The 21,593-nt window shown below is 46.7% G+C and overlaps 1 protein-coding gene across 1 annotated transcript in view; it reads right to left on the bottom strand.

The window, feature by feature from the left end:
• The window catches only part of SLC12A8 (solute carrier family 12 member 8), a 160,961-nt gene that overhangs the window by 61,831 nt on the left and 77,537 nt on the right, over positions 1-21,593 (bottom strand). The window contains exon 5 of the mRNA XM_075557165.1: positions 20,304-20,417. Coding sequence (XP_075413280.1) covers positions 20,304-20,417 — 114 coding nt within the window. The remainder of the gene's footprint in view (positions 1-20,303; positions 20,418-21,593) is intronic.

Below are 21,593 nucleotides of genomic sequence, written 5' to 3'. Positions count from 1 at the left end.
CCTGCAGATAAAGTATAAAAGCTACTCCCTACCTGCCATTCGGAGCCCAGAGCTTCCAGAACGCTAGTTCCTCTGGGTCAATGGCTACAAAGTTCTCTAAGAGAACCGCTTGAACATTCCCGAGCCACCGTGAGGATAATGGTCAGTGGAAGGTGAAAGGTGTGAGCTGACCTAAGTTGGCTTTTGAGACAAAGCAGCCAGCAGGTAAAGTGTCGGCACCATAGCCATGAAGTGCCCGAGACAAGGAGACATCTAGTGGGAAGTCTCCTGGGTCACCTGGCTGTGGGCAGTACAGGTGTCATGTGGGAACAGAAGGCATCGAGATTATTCTGCCGGTAACCCAAAGCTCGGGGTCAGAGATGAGGGCAGAGCCTGACCTCATGACAAGGACCCCACCCCCACCCCCCCCTCCTCCTACGGGCACCAAAGCCCTTCATGCATAGCAAGTAGTGCAGGTGGTCTGCGGTGCTTCTGGCCAAGTGCATATCTGTTAGGGTGGTTTGCGTATTGTCCTGTCACATCCTGAATTTAACCCATGCATTGCTGCACAAGCCTTGGATAGATGTTCTCTCCTTACGGTGTATTAGGAAAGTCTTGCTTCTTAGCGACATGTAGAAAATTTGTTTTGATTCAGTATTTTTTAACTCATACTTGGCAAGTGTTATATTCTCCATTTTGGTCTCTTTCTACTGGAGCAATTGAAAAATATTTCTGTTAGTACTAGCACTAGATTTAGGGCTGACTCGGTAGTACTGTCACTAATACTCCCAGATGCATGAATGTTCAGTGTTTGTTTGGGGGTTCGGTTGCTTTCGTCATGCCCTATATTTAGATTTTTTTACATAGTGCCTCCCTGTCTCAAGATGATCACACATTGTTACCATATGACCTCGGTAATTGCTTCCCTAGTCTGACCAAACCAAAACCAAATGCACTGTGATTGAGTGGTTTCTGACTCACCAACAGCCTATACTTCGTTGAGCAGAACGGAGGATCTTTACAGAAGCTGACTCCGTAACTTTCTCATAGGGAGAGGCTGGTGGGTTTGAACCACCAACCTTGTAGTTTGCAGCTGAGTGCTTAACACTGTGCCACCAGGCTTCCTCCATGATAGGACCAGCCTTTTAAAACACCCAACAAAACAAAACAACAAGAAAAAAACACGACTCACTACCATCGAGTTGATTCTGACTCACTGTGCCCCTGTAGGACGAGTAGAACTGCCCCTTTGGGTTTCCAAGGCTCTAAACCTTTACAGGGGTGGACAGTCTCCTCGGTCTCCTGCTGAGCTGCTGATGACCACTGACCTTGTGGTTGATAGCTCAATGTACAGCACTAGGGATCCCCGGTGTACCCTTCATATGACTTTATCCATTGCCTAGCTCTAAGACTAGGAAGATAGCGCACAGTGTTGCCCCCAAAACCTATCAGCAGTTGAGTGCTGATTTTAAGACAAGAAACATTGCGTTCACTCCTAGAGGCCCCCAGAACACACTGTGAGAAACACGGAGTCAAGGCCCCTTTTGTAATTGCCATTCCGTCTTTGGACTTGGTTAGTTTCCTCAGACTGCTTTAAGGAGACAATCCGGGAAAGCTGGCCGCGTCCTGGGGATCATTTACTCTAACCTCCGATTTCACAGACAAGGAAGCAGAGACCCAAGGAGGGGAAGTGATTTTGCTCGAGCTTTCAGGCCAATTAACAACTGAACCAGATGAATAGTCAAGCTTCCTGTCTCCAAGTCAGCGCTCCTTCCACGAAGTCCCATTACCTCTCCATTTCTTTTTTAACGTCCCTGCTCTTCTTGGGTTCCCCCTGGCGAAAACAAAACCGTCATGTGATGAATTAGGGGTTGCCTCCCCCACAAGAAAGCTGAACTTATTACTGGTAATCCGCATACCCCCCAGATATTTCCGTCACCAGGTCTGAATCACCAAGGGTATCCCCCCATTTTCTGAGTTTCACAACTGCCAGTTCCAAGAAACCGTTTCATTGCCGTATGCAAAAATACACCCCGGGCCCCACCCTGGTTTCAAGATGATGGCAACACTTGCACGCTGTCACCGAGTGACTTGGCTAAGGAGTGTCCCTAATATGGATGAAGGCTTTCGCTTTGTCTTTCCAGTCTGACTGGAGGCCTTTGAGCATATCTTTATATTCTCAACTTTAAAAGGTGTAAGTGTGCTGGTGTGGCCATCCTTCGCCAGCTTAGGTAAGAGGCCTTCTAGGCACTGACATCATAACGGGTTCAATAGATATCAGAAAGGGGGGAGGGAGATCCTCTATATCAGCAGTTCTCAACCTGTGGGTCGCGACCCCTTTGGGAGTTGAAGGACCCTTTCACAGGAGTCGCCTAAGACCATTGGAAAACACATCTTTCCCATGGTCTTAGGAACTGAGACACCGCTCCTCTATCTGTCTCCAGGCGGGTCCGCCCACATGCAGCTACGCCCACAGACGAGTACCCAGTGTGAAGACTGTTCCCCATGCTACACCATGCTTCAAGACAAAATTTCATTTGTTTGTCATTAGAAATAAATATTTCACAATATATAATATCATATTGTTTTATGATGAATCCCTCTGCTTTAATGATGTTCAATTTGTAACAAAGAAAACGCATCCTGCACATCAGATGTTTACATGACGATTCCTAACAGTGGCAAAATGACAGTGATGAAGTAGCAAGGACAATAATGTTATGGTGGGGGGGTCCTCCCCCACACACGAGGAACTGTATGAAAGGGTCGCGACCTTAGGAAGGTCGAGAACCACTGCTCGAGACGTACAGAAAGTGAGCTTTGGGAGAAAACGGTCACTATAAATGTCAGCTAAATCACAAACAGCTGAGAGGGGTCATTTCTTTCTTTTTCCCTCTCTCTCTCTGCTCCCTTAACCACGGCACACTTACTTCAAAGACTTTGCTATTATAAGACACTGTTCACTTGGCTCTGGTTCCTAAGAGAGGGCTCTGTGCGGAACAGAATGAAACACAGCCTGGTCTCGCGCTGGCTTCACAATGGCTGCCAGGGTGAGCCTATCGAGGCGGCCCCTGTGGCCCGTGGGCTCACTGCTTTCCCACTGAGCCTCTGCTTTACCAAGCTCCAGGTGGTCGCCCTGGGAGCATGCTCAAAGTGAGCACAACAAAACCCACCACCCTGGCTTCGAAAGAGCATCATGGGTGGCGACGGTTCCTCAGACAGATTTGTCTGTCTTGCTGGCAGTCCGTGGTATAATGAATCAATCTTGTTTGCCAACCCCACCATCCAAATGCTTCTGTTCTTTGGATCCACGCTTTCATTGTTTGGCTTTCGCACGCATACAAAGCGATGAAAAATACCGCGACTTGAGGACAGGCACGTTAGCCCTCAAGGGAACGTCTGCTTCTTAACACGTTCAAGTTGCCTTTTGCAGCAGATTCACCCAGTGCAATATGTCCCTTGGTCTCTTGACCGCTGCGTTCATGGCCTTGACTGGGGATCCAAGAAAGACGAAATCCGTCTCAACTTCAATGTCTTCTTTGCTCTGTATCACGGTGATGGTTATTGGTGCAGTCGTACATATTTTTACTTTTGTTGATGTTCCGGTGTAATGCATACGGAAGACCGATCTTCATCGGTGTGTCAAGTCATCTCCACTTTTCAGCCAACAAGTTGCTAATGGCTTATCCTCCGCTCCGGGTGCTGCAGGTCTTTCTCCTGTAGCCCAGCCTCTCGGGCTCTTTGTTCCGTACATGGACTGACGGAGCCAGGTGACAGAACACCTCTCCCGATTTCAAGCCATGCTATTTCCCCTCTTCTGTTGGACGCACGGCCTCTTCATCCACGTGCAGGCTCCACGTGAGCGCCAGCAGGGGTTCTGGAATTCCCATTCTGCCGTTGGTTATGCATCACGCGTTATTATCCAGACAGTAGACCGCCTTTGCTTAGTCAATAAAAGCAGGTGAGCATCCATGAAACTTTTTATCTGTTGCCAATTAGCACACGTGCACACCTCTTTTCATGTGCCTGGAAAATGAGGATGATTGATTGATTGAAAAAACCCTGGCAGTTTCACTAGCTTTTCTAGTACTTCCCACACGTGTTAGCTGTCCATTGAAGGCCTACTTACTCTTGTCAAGGACCGGCCAAGTTTCTTCTTGGGGGCTTAGACCTTGAGAATCGCTGCATTTTTCTTTCCATTTATATCGGAATTACTCTCCTCTCGGCACCATACGCTTATGACTTTCCTTTTTCATTAATGAGCATGTGCTGAAATCTCCAAGTCAGATCCGCTGCCTTCTGTGCAGCAGCAACAGCTGGCCGCCTTCGAGTCAAGGCCGACTCGTGGGGACCCAGGGGGCAGGCTAGAACTGCCCCGTGGATTTCCGAGACTGTGGCTCTCTTCAGCAGTAGAAAGAACTGTCTTTCTCCCTTGGAGTGGCTGGTGGTTTTGAACTGCGGAACTGCAGCCCAATGCATAACCACTAAGCCCCCGGGGCGCCTTACTGTCACAAGAAGGAAGTCTATTAGGTGGTCGGAGTCTGTTTCCTCATCTGCAAATGGAGACAGTATTTACCTTCCCAGGGGCGGGACTGCAGAAGAGCAAGGTGAGGCTGGTGCAGGCCGGGCGGTGTTTTGTCCTGTCGTCCATAGGGTGCCTATGAGACGGAACTTCCCTGTCAGTTTGTTGTGCAGCTACAATTAGCACAGAGTAGGGCAGCGGTTCTCAGCCTGTGGGTTGCAAACCTCCCCCCCCCTTGGGAGTCGAACGACCCTTTGACAGGGGTGGCCCGATTCATAACAGTAGCAAAATGACAGTGATGAAGTAACAACAAAAATAATTTTATGGTTGGGGGTTCACCACATGAACTGTGTGAAAGGGTCACGGCATGAGGAAGGTTGGGAACCACTGTAGTAGGGGTTGGTAAATATCCACTCAGGGTAGAGTTCCTCTCAGGAAGGATGGTGGGTCCTGTTGCCTCCTCAAAGACTCCAGTCTGCTTTCTCATGATCCTTAGTCTGGTTCCCAAAGCCCACTCCTCCCCTACCTGGTTTACTGCTAGTTTGTTCAGCTGTTCCCATAGGGATTACCCATTCCCTTTTGTTCTTGGAGGTGAGACTTGTCAGTCCCCCAGCCTGTCTCTCTGCACCCAATCAACGCTGCTGGAACAGACCAGCTTCACATAATGGGCTGCTCCAATGGCAGCACTCCTGGGAGGGTTGCCAGAAGGGGCAGCTCCAGAAGAGCGGGAGTTCTTTCTCCCAGCATCCCACCGGAAGTGTCTGGGAAGCATTGGGCTCGCCACTTACCGTGCCAGTGAGCTCTTGAGCTTGGAGAAATAAGCAGGGTCTTTGTCTACTCAGCTGTCCAGTGGGGTTAATAATAGAACCCATAGATGGAACCAGGTTCTGTGGGACATAAGGCTTTACAGATCTATGAAATCATGCATACGAAACGAGAAACAGTCTTGGAAGGAGTTCCAGTGAGGGACCTTGCAGCCTAAGCGGAAATCACTTCGTGAGAAATTAGGATCTTAGAAAGAAGTGAAGTTGGGGTGAAGTTTCAAAGAGAGTATGTATAGAGTGTGCTCCGACCAGTCAGGTTGCCTAACATGGTGTGCTATATAATCATAGTAAGTCCTGTGGAGGTTTATGGCAGCTTTCTTTATATTGCAGAGTATTCTATAAATTAAATGAAACATGTGTCAAATAATTAAGTTGTCCTCTTTTCAAGTTGTCCATCTCCGGGTCGTCCTCCCTGGGGCCTCTGGGTTTCTTAGACAGATAGCCTCGGGAAGGGCTCAGGCAGGGGAGGGTGAAGGAGGTGGGCTGAAACCAGGGAACAGCATGATGGGCTCCCAGAAGCCAGGGCAGGATCCCCTCAGTGAATCCAATGCCAGCAACTATGGGGAGGGGGTACCTGGGAACTGCTACGCAGAGCTTCCCAGGGAAGGCCTGAGTGGGGAGAGGGAGGGAGGTCCAGAATGGTCAAAGGAGGCACAGCAATGACATGGCTTTTGACCACACGGGTGACTAGAGATATTCTGGGAAAGGTTCCCCACCACGATTGTATGCTGCCCACTGGGTGTGGCCAACCAGAGGCCCATGAGTGTCCCACAAGGCCCACAAGCCAGTCAACACCGGCCAAGGAAGCCCTGTCCCTTCCAGGAAACGTTTGGGATTTGGGGACAAAGGTTACATGACTTCACAGAAGGGGTATTATCCTCTGTGAATTTCCATGTCCTGCCTCCTCCACGTGTCTGGGCCCCGGATGCCAGGAGTGGCTGCGTGTGTGCGTGTGCATCTGGGACATGTGCGGCGTGGCAGAAAGGAGAGTGCTTGTGCTGAGAGCACTGTAAGGCCCCACCCCAAACACTCCCCCCAGCACCACAGGGCGTGGTGAGCGAAGACAGCCAGGGGGACAGAATTTCCAAACCCAGAAGAGCCGCTCTAGCCGAATCATCAGCTGCTCGTCCCAGGAAGCTGCCTGCCCTTGGGATAAAATAGCTGAAATAACTTAAATGATATTTGTCTGACCGGAGGTTGGAGGGGGGGCGGGAAGCAAGGGGCCAGAAAGTGTTTGTTCTTCCAAACTCCTCTCCCCTCTCCACAGCCGGGAGCCTCTTGTGTTTCAGAGAGGATGGCCTTGGAGGGCACCCCAACCATGAGTCACTCAGAGCTAATCCTTGGCAAATCGGTCACCATGGGAACTGCCAATCAGGCAGGCCTTTCTGAGCGCAGCCAAACATCTGCCAGGGGAAAGTCAAGTAATCTAACTCCTGCCTCCTGCCTACAGAGGCCCCTGGTAAACAGAAAGGATCAGAGAAGGGCAAACTGCCACAGCAGGCCGATGACCCAGCTCGGGTCACCCATTAGCTGTGTGGTCTTTCACTCGTCCTGCACAACACTTCTGTGGAAAGAGCAGATCCAGGATTCTGCACCTGGTTGGAAGTAGGAAGTGGGAACCAGAAAAGTCTGTCGTTAAAGGTGGCTTATCCAAAGGGGCAGGTAGAGAAGTCTTTGTCATTTGACAAAGATCCACAACTATAATCATAACATTTCCCTTGGAAGAGTACAAAATAATATCGGTACAATTTAAGTCACTGACAGTAAAGCTTGACGCATATTCTCGTGTATCAACTTTTCTCAATGAAATGTTGACGTAGCCCCTGCACAATCCAAAGAGGTACACTGGAAGTTATCTGATGCAGTCGTCCTCGGTGGTACCACCAAGATGCAGGCCACTTGCTAATCCCTGTCTGAGGGCGAGGCACTGAAAGAGGAGACCACGCTCCGTCCCCCCAATCCTGTGCCCGACATGAAGCCCCTGCAGGGGGACCTCCTCCTGGTACACGGGAGCCCTGAGCGGGGTCATGGGCCGGCCGGCCATCCCTAGGAATGGGTCCTGGAGAGGCAGAGGAGGGAGGTTGTGGGGCAACATGCAGGAGACGCGGCACTGAGACAACCTGGGGTGCGTGAGATGAAGCTGCTCCTTCTGGCGCTATGAATCTTGGAGGCCCACAGTCCCCTCTGGGGTCCCCATCTGGGGTATAACTGCTAACAGCATTGGGACTCAGTGCCAGGCCTGAGGGCACCCTCCACTGGGAACTCCCAGAATGTGGGCTCGATTGTGTATGGGGCGAGGCTGGGAATATTTTCAGATGTTAACATATTGTTTATTCCCTCGATTTGTCCTATGTTTCCTCTTCCCTTTTCTGTCCATTCAAGAGGAAGCTGACCTTTCTCTTATTGCCACAGGGGAGATAGGGACATAGCCAAAGAGGAAGCAGAATTTGCCTATAAATTGTGTTGGTTCTTGTTTTCCGAACGTCTGGGACTCTGGGAAATGTGAGAGGCTGGAGAAACAGCAAAGCAGCAGCAGAATGGCAGGGGCAACCACGGGGGCAGCAAGAGCCGAATCTGCTCTCTCCAGGGCAGGCCCCGAGCAAACCAAGATACGGGTCCCTGGTTTAAAAGTGATTACCATGACAAGTCAGCAACGGCAGTGTATTAAACCCTTCTGGGAGCAGGGTCTGCATGACTGATTGAGTCACAGGCTCGGGACTGTCACCCCAATCAATAGAAAATTACCCCTGCAGTTGAGGGAGGGAGAACCCCACAGGTTGTAGAGCTATGGGGGTCAGGTCTCCACACCCTGGACACACTGCGGACACCCAGAAAGAGCCCATGAAAGGAGGGGCTGGAAGGCACTCCGATGTCCGGTCTCAGCAAAGAGAGTTGGTTTCCAAGCAGCAAAGCACATGACCTTGAATGAACCTAAAGACAGGACAATGGAGGATCCAGCCCCGTAGACTGCTAACAGAGAGCACAGCCCCCTTAGTTTGCCTTGGCTCTCTGACATTGTTGTTGTTGTCAGGTGCCGCTGAGTCCCTCTGACTCACGGCAACCTTATGCACAGCAGAATGAAGCAGTTCCCCCCATCCTGTGCCATCCTCACCCTAGTCCTTACGTCTGTGCCCATCAGTACAGCCCTGTGTCGCTCCATCTTGTCGAAGACCTTGCTCTGTTTCGCTGCCCCTCTCCCTGACCAAGCATGGTGTCCCTCTCCAGGGACTGGTCTCTCCTGACCACATGTCCAATGTGCGTGAGATGAAGTCTTACCTTCCTTGCCTCTCAGGAGCATTCTGGCTGTCCTTCTAGGACAGATCTGTTTGTTCTTTTGGCAGTCCAAAGTACTTTCAATAGTCTTTGTCAGTACCATAATTCAAATGCATCAATTCTTCGGTTTTCCTTACTCAATGTCCAACTTTCACATGCATATGAGGCGATGGAGAAAACTACATTTAGGTCTATTGCCCCTTAGTCTTCAGAGTGACATCTTTGAGCTTCAACACAGAGGCTCTCAGTGCGGTGTGCTGTTTGCGCCCTTGACTGCTGCTTGCCTGGGCACTGACTGCGGATCCAAGCAAGAGGAAACCCTGGACAATTTCAGTCTTTTCTCTGTTTATCGTGAGGTCCCCTACTGGTCCAGCGGTGAGGATTCCGATCCAGATGCCATGTTCTTCTAGGCCAGCTTCTCTGACGATTTGCTCCACACACAGAAGGGCGGTGAGAGGACACACCCTGACCCGCACCTTTCCTGATTTTAAACTGCGCAGCACTCTCTTGATCCACGTGCAGCCGCTTCTGAGCACCGTGAAGCGTTCTGAGATCCCTGTGCTTCTCAAGGCTCTCCAGAGTTTCTACACTTCATCTTAGCCAAAAGGCCGAGAAGCGATACTCTCCAGAGTTTCTTATGATGCTTAAAGACTAACGATGCATCTGTGAAACACCTCATGACGGATGGGCCAGGAGGACATTGTGCTGAGTGAAATTTGTCAGTCACAAAAGGGCATCATCCTGAAGGGTCAGAAGGAAGGGACAAACCAGCCAGGGTGCAGTATAGCACCAACGAAACACACAATATTCCTCTAGTTTTTTAATGCTTCCTCCCCGCCACTATCATGGCCCCAGTTCTACCTTACAAATCTGGCTAGGCTGGAGCATGCACACTGGTCCAGATTAAGAGTTCTCAACACAAAGAAACCAGGACAGATACACCCCTCAGGAACAATAATGGGAGTAACCATACATTAGGGTAGGGGAAGGTGGCGGGAGTAGGGGAAGAAAGGGGAAAATGATTGACATATAAACATTACTCCCCGTCCCGAGAAAAGAACAACAGAAAGGTGGGTCAAGAGAGACAGTGGGCCATATGAAAATAATAATAATCTATAATTTTTAAGGGTCCATGACGGTGGAAGGGGGGAAGAGAGGGAAAAAAGAGAAGCTGATACCAAGGGCTCAAGTAGAAAGAAAATATTTAGAAAATAACGATGGAAACATATGTACAAGTGTGTTTGATACAATTGATGTATGGGTTCTTATAAGAGCCCCCCGATAAAATGATTTAAAGAAACATTATTGAAGGATTAAATTGTATGATATGTGAATGATCGGCCAATAAAACTATTTCTAAAGACCACAAACAAAAAGAGGAGGGCATCGTAAAAATCAAGAAAAGGTTTCACACTGAAAGGAACCAGCTCTGGCGGTTCCAGGAGTCATAGGAGTACATCAGAACCATGGGGAGGATGGACAAGGGTCAGGCGTGCTTGACTAACTCCACAGCACCTACCAACAACAGGGCGGGAGGGCAGGGGGAAGGGAGGTCACAGGATGGACTACAGATGGGTGTTAACTTGGGTGAAGAGGACGACAAAGGGGAAGATTGGTCCCCCCCCAAAAAATTATGGAAACGGGGCAAGATCATTGCTGTGTTGTGGAACGTAAAACGGATGATCTGTAAAAGCTTCATCGAACCCAGAATAAAAAGTTTTGTTTTTTAAGACACTTAAAAATAAAGTCCACGGAACTCAGTGACATGATCTTGGAATGAACTATTTCTCTGAAGAGACAGGCTTGGATTCTCAAAACGAGGCAGGCAGTCAAGTAGTTGAGCAGTGGTTCGGAGAGACATCAGGAACACACGGGCTCTGGTCTCTGTCTCTGAAAGGAAACGGGGAAAGTGCCATTGGTGGAGAGAGGCACAAGACAGGAACTTTGTTTAAAAGTGTTCCGGTTGCTTTTCCGTTTTACACATTTACTGAGGCATCGCCGAGATCCAAGTAGCGCGAGTCCTTGAAGTGTAATCATTCCAAAAGCTACGACACAGGACAGACCTGACCTGTAGAACCATCACCATAATCAGAATATGGAATCTGTTCTCCACACCCCTGCGAGGCTCCTCCCTGTACCTCCTTCACCCCACCTCCTCCTGCAAACCACGCCGATGCTTTGTGTCCCACCAGCTGATCTTTTCTAGAATTTTATTCTAAAAGGTGCTGTTTTTGTTACCGCCCGTTCACTCTGCTTACTTATTTTGAGATCTATGGCATTCCTATATGCATCGACAGTTTGTTCTTTTTCCTTCTGAGTAGGTTTCTACTATGTGGATGTACCATGATGTTCTTGTCCATTCATTGTAGAGCGTGTGGAATGTTTTCCTTTTGGGACTTTTTCCAGTTAAGCTGCTTTGAGCTTCTGATTTGAACACATGTGTGTCAGTCCGGGGGGACTAGAGAAACAAATTCATAAACACGCATATGTGCACAAGGAAGAGCTTTATATAAAATAACAATTGCATATTGAGTAAACATCTTAACCCAGTCCAGATCAAGTCCAGAAGTCTGATATTAGCCCATATGTCCCATACCAGTCTACCAGTCTATAAATTCCTCTTCAGATCCACACAGCACCTGCAGTGAAGCTGAATATGGGAAGGTCACAGGTCAGTGGGTAGAAAGTCTTGTGGACCCAGTGGTGACGGAAGCATCTCAGCACTGACATGGGTCTCCATATGACTCCTCTAACTTCAGAGCCCTGGCTCCATCAGAGTGTCTCCATGTGGTTTGTCAACAGGAATTTCTTCTAGGGAGAGAGTGTGTCCTGCCTCCAGGGAGGAAGACAGGAGTTCCCAGACTCTCAGGAGAAGGCCATGCCCACACGTAGACCTTATTGGCTATGATCTGATTGACAGGCTAGACTTCACCCCTTTCCTCAAGTTAATAGTTGATTATGTAACTGCCACAGACCACCCCTTATCAACTTGACACTTTTACACAACTCTTTAGGCATATATAATTTTAAAATAAAACAGTAATAAAATCGTATCTGTACCTAACAGGATAGAACTAAAATGCAAACAATTCAAAAATATGCCAGCCTCATTTAAACATAATATTCTATAAGTGAACAAAACAACATTCTATGCCTAACAACTGCAGTTAAATGAACACCTACACCCTACTCCTGTCATCCATGAATATATCCCCCCATGTATGAAAGTTTGTAAGCCACTTCATGCCTTTATTCTCCCAATTTTGGGTATCCAATTTCTATACTGCCCACTTACATCAACAATCATATTCTTTGACGTGAAGCATCTTCATTCCGGTTGGAACCTTGTTAAGTCCACATCCATAATACGCACCAGTTCACAGGCTCAAAATTCTTCTCTTCATCTGGTCAGGTTCTGGTCAACTCTATGTGTGCTGCCTCACTTAACCTCATCAGGGTGCCCATTGGCTGCCTTGCCTTTAGACCATGGGCCCCATCACAGATTCTTAACAATCCTATCCCCCTTATGCTAGGTCACGAACTTCAGACCAGTCAACCTGCTCTCGTCTTCTCCTCTAGTCCCTGTGAACCAGGTCCTTGGGTGTCAGTGGCCAGACTCAACCCATCTCTTCATTGCTGTGTTTCTCTCACTTCCACTCAACAAGTGGATCCAAGTGGTTACCTAGCAAGCAGGCTCCCTTTAACATTCAGTCCCAGAGAGGAGAGTTTCTTAGTGGCTCCATTTTTTTTTTTGCCAGCTTCTGGAACAAACCACTAATTCAAAATTCACACACAAAAAAATCAAGGGGTTCCTTTTTTAAAAAAAATCTGTCAACAGCCCTCTAGGAAAGTCTCTTCACCTTCGAATGTCCTGAGCACTCAAGACACTGGGTGGGGCTTAGCTTTTCAGAGCATTCTTTGCAGGAATGTCATAAGCATTTAAAGATTCGATGTAATGGCTGAAGGCAAGTGGACTTACAAGCTCTCTATTTTCATACTCTCTAATAATCATTTCTATATATTATATAATAACAATAGTCAGAAGAAAACAATATAAACCTAGTACAGCCAGATCCTAAACTCAATTCTTAAAACAGTCAAGTTCAATCCTTATCTATCTTATTTTCATCCTTACCTCAACTATTCCATTGATGTGAAATATGGCCTTAGGTCTCTGGCTGCATTGCCTCAAGCCAAGACATGGCCTTCTGTCAGCCATTTTGACCTTCTGTCAGCCATTTTGACCTTCTGTCAGCCATTTTCACTAAGCAGCATGTCACAAGAAATTCATGGGGGGATTTCATCCCCTGAGCTCAAAATATACATTAATCACATTCCTTTTTCTCCATTTCACACAGGAATAACCAAAGACAACAACCAAAAAAGTAATCAAAACTTTAACTTCTCATATTCTTTCCAGAAAGCAATCCAGTAAACTGCATGGTCATATCTGACCCCCGGCTAGCCAAAGAAGAACAACTACCATGAGGCAGAGGTCAGACAAGCACCCACTCTCCATCTTCATGATTTGTTTCTCTAGTACCCCACTCCCAAGGTCCCGTAATGTGTTAATCCAGATAGACTACAGAAACAAAGCCAGTGGACATCCCTTACAGAAGGGTCGCGGGGAGGAGACGAGCTAGTCAGGGTGCAGTGTAGCAACGATGCAATATACAACTTTCCTCTAGTTCCTAAATGCTTCCTCCTTCCCCGCTATCATGATCCCAATTCTACCTTACAAATCTGGCTAGACCAGCGGATGTACACTGGTACAGATAGGAACTGGAAACACAGGGAATCCAGGACAGATGATCCCTTCAGGACCAGTGGTGTGAGTGGCCATACTGGGAGGGTGGAAGGAGGGTGGGTTTGAAAGGGGGAACCGATTACAAGGATCTACATGTGACCTCCTCCTTGGGGGATGGACAACAGAAAAGTGGGTGAAGGTAGATGTCAGACAGTGTAAGATATGACAAAATAGTAATTTATAAATTATCAAGGGTTCATGAAAGACGGGGGAGTGGGGAGGGAGGGGAAAATATGAGGAGCTGATGCCAGGGGCTTAGGTGGAGAGCAAATGTTTTGAAAATGATGAGGGCAATGAATGTACAAATGTGCTTTACACAATGATGTATATATGGATTGCAATGAGTTGTATGAGCCCCTAACAAAATGATTAAAAAATAAACTATGAATGTTAAAAAAACAAAGCCAGTGACACACATATATGTGTAAGAGAGAGTTTTATATCAAAGAGTAATCATATATTAAGGAAACATCCCAGCCCAGAGGTCTCATTGGCTATGGCTAGACTTCACCCCTTCACTCAAGTTGACAGTAGGTTATGTAACTGCCACAACATGCTCTTGTTTTGAGGAGTGGGCTGGCAGGGTACAGGTTTGTTTTTTAAGAAACTGCTAAACTGTTTTCCAAAGTGATTGTACCATTGACATTCTCAACAGCTTGGTATGAAGAGTTCTTATTTGTCCATATCCTTGCCAACACCTGATCTAGTCAGTCTTTTGAAGTTTAGACACTGTAACACAGTGCTTCTCAACCTTCCTAATGCCGTGACCCTTTCATACAGTTCCTCATGTTTTGGGGACCCCACCAACCATAAAATTATTTTTGTTGCTACATCATAACTGTCATTTTGATACTGTTATGAATCATCATGTAAATGTCTGATACACAGGATATATTCATCACAAAACAATATGTAATTGTATATTATGAAATATTTATTTCTAAATAAATATTTATTTATAATGACAAGTAAATGAAATTTTGTCTTGAAGCATGGTGTAGCATGGGTAACAGTCTTCACACTGGGTACTCTTTTGTGGGTGGACCCTCCTGGAGACTGATAGAGGAGCAGTGCCTCGGTTCCTAAGACCATCGGAAATATGTGTTTTCCAATGGTCTTAGGCGACCCCTGTGAAAGGGTCCTTCAACCCCCAAAGGGGTCGCGACCCACAGGTTGAGAACCTCTGCTCTAACAGGTTGCTAGTCCAAACGTCAGAGGTTTGAACCCACCAGCTGCTCCACGGAAGAAGGAGACAGGAGTCTGCTACTGCGAAGCCTTGCAGCCCTGGCAACCTTACCCAGCAGTTGTACTCTAGAAGCAGCAATTGACGTGACAGTCCTAGCCTTGTTTTCTAACTTTGAATAGGTATGCAGTAATTGTTCATTGTGGTAGTGATTTGCCTTTCTCTGATGACTAATGTATTTTTTACCATCGATGCATTTGTATTATGGTGCTGGCAAAGAATAGGAAAGGTCCCATGGACTGCCGTACCAACAGACCAATCTGCCTTGGAAGAAGTATGGCCAAGATGCTCCTTAGGAGCAAGGATGGCAAGACTTCGTCTCACATACTGGGGACACGTCATCAGGAGATATGAGTCCCGGGAAAAGGACATCTGCTTGACAAAGCAGATGGGCAATGAAAAGGAGGAGGACCCTGTGTTAGTCTGGGCTGCCTAGAGAGACAAATTCATAGACACTCATATGTGTATAAGAACAAGAGCAATTAAATACTGAGAAAGCAACCCATCCCAGTCCAGACCAAGTCAGTAAGTCCGATATTGGCCCCTATGTCTGATACCAGTCTATAAATTCCTCTTCAGACTCACACAACACATGCAGTGATGCTGAATACAGGAAGAACGCAGGCCAGCGGGTGGAAAGTCTTGTGGATCCAGTGGAGATGGAAGTATCTCAGCACTGGCAGGGGTTTCCATGTGGATCCTCCAGCTCTAGGGCATTGGCTACCATCAGTGTGTCTCCATGTGGCTTGTCAACAGGAATGTCTCGCAGGGAGTCAAGCAGAGAGTGTTTTGTGTCACGCCTCCAGCAAGCTATTTGTCTCCCTAGCGGCTCCAAATGAGGTCATCAAGCTGCGACCTGGTTGCCAGGCTAAATTCGACCCCTTCACTCGTAAGTCTCAAGTTGACACCAAATGGTGTCACTACCACACCCCTCGATGGAATGCCCTGACACCGGGGCTGCCACGATGGGCTCAGACATAAGATCAGATGTGGGGATGGTGCAGGACTGGGCCGTGATTTGTTCTACTGTTCTCAGTGGTGCTAGGAGTCAGACTGACTCAATGGCACCTGGCAACAACCACAGAAAACATTTTATGGTGAAATGCATTTTAAAATATTTTTCCCATTTAAAATGTTTATTTTCTCATTATTGAGTTTGGAAAATATAGAATATTCTGACTACAAGTCTTTTATCAGATGTACTATATAAAAATATTTTCACTTAATCTTGTCTTTTCATTCTTATAACAGTGTCTTTGGACCATGTAAGACATGACAAAATAATAATAATTTATAAATTATCAAGGGTTCATGAGGAAGGGTGGGTTGGGGAGGGATGAAAGGAGGGGGAAAATTGAGGAGCTGATACCAAGGGCTTAAATAGAAATCAAACGTTTTGAGAATGATGAAGGAAACCAATGTACAAATGTGCTTGACACAATGGATGGATGGATGGATGGATTGTGATAAGAACTGTACGAGCCCCCAATAAAATGATTTAAAACAAAAACCAAAAAATAGTGTCTTTCAAAGAGCAGAAGTTCTTGATTTTAGCGAAGTCCAATTTGTCCTTTCTTTTCTTGTACATATCATGCTTTAGGTATTATGTCTAAGAAACTTTCAGTCCCAAGGATTTTCCCCCTATGGTTTCTTCAAGGCACTCGTAATTTTGGTTTGTATTTAGGTCCATTATCCATTTTGCGTTAATATCTGTATGTGGCAGGAAGTAGGAATCAAAGTTCTTGTTTTTGGTTTTCCTATTTTCCCAGCTTTGCTGCCTGAGAAGATGATCCCTTTCTTTGTACCTTTTTACAAGATTCAGTCAAGTATCTATGTCAGGGTCTTTTTCTGGATTCTGCTCTGTTTCATTGCTCTACTATAAATTCTAATTCCCCAAATTGCAGAAAACCAAAACACTAAATCCAGGAAACCTTCAATGATTAAGAGGGAGTTTCGACTGTGTAATGGCAGAGTTGCTCCTTTGAGCTAATCGTCCCACATATAACAAGTATGAGCTCTGAAAAATATCCAAACACCTGTCTGAATGACTATAATCAGGCATAAGCCGGAAAGGGGTCTACACTTGGAAGAAAGGAACTGGCTGAGTGAGTTCCCTGGGGCTTTTTTATTTTAGTTTTGTGGTAGTTACATAATCTGGTATCAACTTGAGACTATTAAGAGTGATGTGGTGGAACTGAGCCTGTCAACCGGGTCACAGTTTGATGACCTAATTTGGAGGCGCTACAAAAGATAAATAGCTCACTGGAGGCCAGACATGCTCTCTCTGTGGGACATTGCTGTTGAGAAGACACATGGAGCTACGCTGATGGAGCCAGTGCCCTGGAGCTGGAGGAGCCATGAGGAGACCCACACCAGTGCTGAGCTGCTTCCACCACCTCTGGATCCACAAAATTTTTCACCGACTGGCCTGCGATCATTCAGCTGCGTGACGCGAGTCGGAAGAGGAATTTAAAGACTGGTACCGGACACATGGGATAATATGGGACTGATGGACTTGATCTGGACTGGGATGGGATGTTTTCTCAATATTCAATTGCTCTTGTAGATAAAGCTCTTTCTTACACACATATGCGTCTCCCTGGATTTGTTTCTCTAGTCTACTCGGAATAACACAGGTTTCATTCCATTTTTCACAGCTTTTTGCCTCATTGCCAAGTTGTTCCATGCAGGGAGGCCCAAACTCGGAGAGAAACCTGCCATGTACTGACTAAAAATGTCAAAGAACAGTAATTCTACGGCAGCTATAAAGTAGAGGAGGAACTCTGGGAAAAAGAGCATTCCAACTTACGTGTCTAAACTCTGTCCAAATGTCTGGTAGATTCCTGAAATACACTTGTATGAGGAAAATTGCAAATTGCATTGCTAAGGCCAAAAAAAGTGAGCAGAGATTCTTGGGAATTCAGTCCAACCCAGTTAACTGCTTGCTAAAAGCAAATCAAAAATAAATAGAATAAGATTCTTTGGCAAATTAGCTACCATACAGTATTCACTAATGTCCAAGGTTCATTCCAGAAATATTAGACACAGGAAAAGAGTATGAGAATTCACAAAGAAAAGGCCACCGGTTAGGTCCAAGCATGAGATGACAAACAAAAATACTGTAATTAGCAAAGAAAGGTGTTTGAGCAACTATCGCAACTATGCTCAAGAGCACCACGGGGACAATGATGGTGGCAACCTGTGTACAGATGTGCTTGACACAATGGATGGATGGACCTGTTGAAGAGCTGTAAGAGCCCCAATAAAATGATCTTTAGAAAGAAAGAAAGAAAGAATACTATGGGACATATAAGGAGGCTTCAAAAAGTCATGGAAAAACTCCACTCTCTTTTAGCTCCATTTTCCACACACTTTTTGAAGTTCATGATGAAGCGTCAAATAAGAAGCCACAACAAGAAACATTGAAACTACAAAAGCGAATCAACAGGACGTTTTAGAAGTGAAAACGAAACTATCTGAAACAAACCTAAACTGGGTGGACTTAGCAGACAGGAAAGGAAAACCAAGTCAGTGAATCGAAAACAGACCAATAGAAATGATGCGACATGATGAACCAGAGAGAAGGGGATTGAAAACAAACAGGTTCAGAAGGTGCGGTTAAGCAACATGTTGCCTGGCGTCTCGTCCACACACGCAATGCTGTGGAGAGGGCTCAGCCTCTCCTCCCAGAAAACCTTTGCCCAAAAGTAAACCAAAGAAGCCAAAGTGCTGGCTTAGAGGTTTCTCCTCCTCATGTGCGCTCCCTTCGTGTTAATAGAGAGGAGGATGGGTAAGGAAACGTTCACCTGTAGGAAGACAAGAGAAGACAAGCAGCAAGACCGGCAGACGCCAGTTCACCCTGGCTCAACCGTGACTGGCTCTTCTTAGTCTGCCCTGGGACAAGCCCGACCCCGTGCTAATGGTTTCTTCCTATAGATCATTTGGTCGGCATGTTAGCTCCCTGTCTTCTAGACCAAGGACCCAAGCACGAGGCAAGAGCTCTCTGGGGACCTCAGGCTCCTTGAAAGCCACTATAAGATTAAAAAAAAAAAAAATTTAAGTGGGAAAAGCAGGCTTAGGGCATTCCGTCATTGCTCCCAGCTTCCCCCGCCCTGAAGACCACAGGAGAGTCCATGTATGCTTTGTTGCTTAACAACTTATGTTTCTCAGTATCAAATGCTTACAGAGTTTGTGTTATTGTAGAAAGTTGTTCATGTTGTATGAGGAGGTTTCAAAGTGCCTGGAAAAATTCCATTAGTGTGCAGTCCATTTTTCAATGACCTTATTAAAGTCTTCTCCTATAGGATATGATGTTAAGTAAGAAAATGGTGCACCAACTTTTTTTCCTTTAAGTAGGCATTGGGGACCAGGGAAAGAAAGAGATTAGAAAATGGATGCTTCTCCCCGAGTAGAAGACGGGGCAAGGGAAAGTGAAGTGTCAAAGCCAGACATGCATTCATCCCAGGTGTGAAGAAGTTAGCTCGTCCCGATGAGGAATTTATCCTGTTTCACCTGACAAGAAATCTATGCCTCCTACAAACATGGCAAATGGTGGAAGCATAGAAGGAATTAAACGGTGGGGACTTTAGAAATGACAAGGAAGCAGTGTTAAATTAATAATGAATAGATTCTTAGTGAAAACGAAGGCCAAAACGTGTGCATAAGCAAATGTGGTGAAGAAAGCTGATGGTGCCTGGCTATCAAAAGATATAGTGTCTGGGGTCTTAAAGGCTTAAAGATAAACAAGTGGCCCTCTAGCTCAGAAGCAACAAAGCCCACATGGAAGAAGCACGCCAGCCTGTGTGACCATAAACTGTCGAAGGGATCAGGTATCAAGCATCAAAGAACAAAAAAATCATATCGTTGTGAATGAGGGTGAGTTCAGAGTGGAGACTCAAAATCCATCAGTAGGCAACCGGACACCCCCTTGCTAAAGGGTTGTGGGGAGGAGATGAGCCAGTCAGGGTGCAGGGTTAGCAACGATGAAATATATAACTTTTCTCTAGTTCTTAGATGCTTCCTCCCCGCCCCCCACCCCCACTATCATGATCCCAATTCTACCTTACAAATCTGGCTAGAGCAGAGGATATACATTGGTACAGATAGCAACTGGAAACGCAGGGAATCCAGGACAGATGACTCCTTCAGGACCAGTGGTGAGAGTGGCGATGCCTGGAGGGTGGAGGGAATGTGGGGTAGAAAGGGGGAACTGATTACAAGAATCTACGTATAGCCTCCTCCCTTGGGGAGGGACAGCAGAGAAGAGGGCGGGGGGAGACGTTGGACAGTGTAACATATGACAAAAAATAATAATCTGTGCACTATGAAGGGTTCATGAGGGAGGGGAAGGGGGAAGGAGGGGAAAATGAGGAGCTGATATCAAGGGCTCAAGTAGAAAGCAAATGTTTTGAGAATGATGATGGCAACAAATGTACAGATGTTCTTGACACAATGGATGTATGGACTGTGATAAGAATTGTATGAGCCCCCAATAAAATGACTTAAATAAAGAAAAGAAAACGAAGGCATCTCCCAGAGTCCAGGACTCCCACGCTAGAAGCACAGGCAGGCCAAGCCTGATGCTGAGTTTGGGGAACTGAGCATTTGTCCCCCAAGGTGAGTGTACAGAAAAATCACACCCCCAGATCACAGTACCTGTGGCAGCTGGGAAGAACACTCCGAAGACGGTGAAGAAGGACTCCCCGGGGCTGTAATCTGGCAGGGCATTGTTCCGCAGCACCCCTGGTGAATACCCAATGAAGCCGTGCTCTGAAATCATACAAAGCAGAGCTGGAGTCCTGGGACGAGAGAGAGCGCCGGCTTCCTTCCATTAAAGCCCTATGTGTGTAGCAATGGACAGCAAAGGAGGGGAGGGGGTGGTGAGAGAAGAGAGGCAGCCGGACAGTTAGCTTCCTCCACACGTCCAGGGCTTTGTGCGTCTCTCTCTTTATCTCTGTAGAGAGCAGAACAAAGTCACAGGGACAGGACAGAGGGGACCCGTCCCTGTGGGCTTCCAAGGCTGCAAATCTTCAGGGGAGCAGAAAGCCGCATCTTTCTTCCGTGACGTGACTGGTGGTTTCAAAGGAACGCCCTTAGGATTAGCAAGCCAATGCACAGCCCACGGCCGTGCCAGGGCGCCTTCTGGAGACATAAGTCTATGGATCGTGTCATGGGGGTTAATGGTGGCTACCTCGGAGAAGGGGGGCATTTTCATTTTTTGCTGTATAGACTTGAAGGCAGCGTGAGCTGCTACTGAGTCCTATGGGGTAGAAATGTGTGCTGCAGGGTTTTCCATGGCCAATTTTTGGAAGGAGACCCCCAGGCCTTTCTTTCTAAGGGCACCTGAGCCACCAGCCTTTCATAGGAGCCAAGCACATTAACCATATGTGTCCCCTAGGCTCCTATAGATCAGTGGTTCTCAACCTTCCTCATGACGCGACCCTTTCATACAGTCCCTCATGTGGTTGTTACTCCGTATCTGTCACTTGGTACTGTTATGAATTGTCATGTACGTATCTGACATGCACGATGTATTTTCATTGTTACAAATTGAACATCATTAAAGTATGGTGAGTCATCACAAAAGCAATATGTAATTCTATATTGTGAAATATCTATTTCTAATGACAAATAAATGAAATCTTGTCCTGAAGCCTGGTTGTAGCATGGGGAACAGTCTTCACGCCAGGTGTGGGCATATCTGCTGTGGGCGGACCTGCTTGGAGACGATAGAGGAGTGGTGTCTCAGTTCCTAAGACCATGGGAAAGACATGTTTTCCCATAGTCTTAGGTGGTCCCTGTGAAAAGGTCATTCGACCCCCCCAAAGGGGTCGTGACCCACAGGTTGAGAACTGCTGTTATAGATGTTTTTATGAGTTTCCATCCAGTCAGTTTTAATTCGTAATTTGATATACTTCAAATCTCTTTCAATGAACACGTGTTTCT

This window comes from Tenrec ecaudatus, chromosome 8 (assembly GCF_050624435.1).
Source record: "Tenrec ecaudatus isolate mTenEca1 chromosome 8, mTenEca1.hap1, whole genome shotgun sequence".
In the NCBI taxonomy this organism is placed as follows: domain Eukaryota; kingdom Metazoa; phylum Chordata; class Mammalia; order Afrosoricida; family Tenrecidae; genus Tenrec; species Tenrec ecaudatus.
This window is presented reverse-complemented; position numbering and strand designations above follow the sequence as displayed.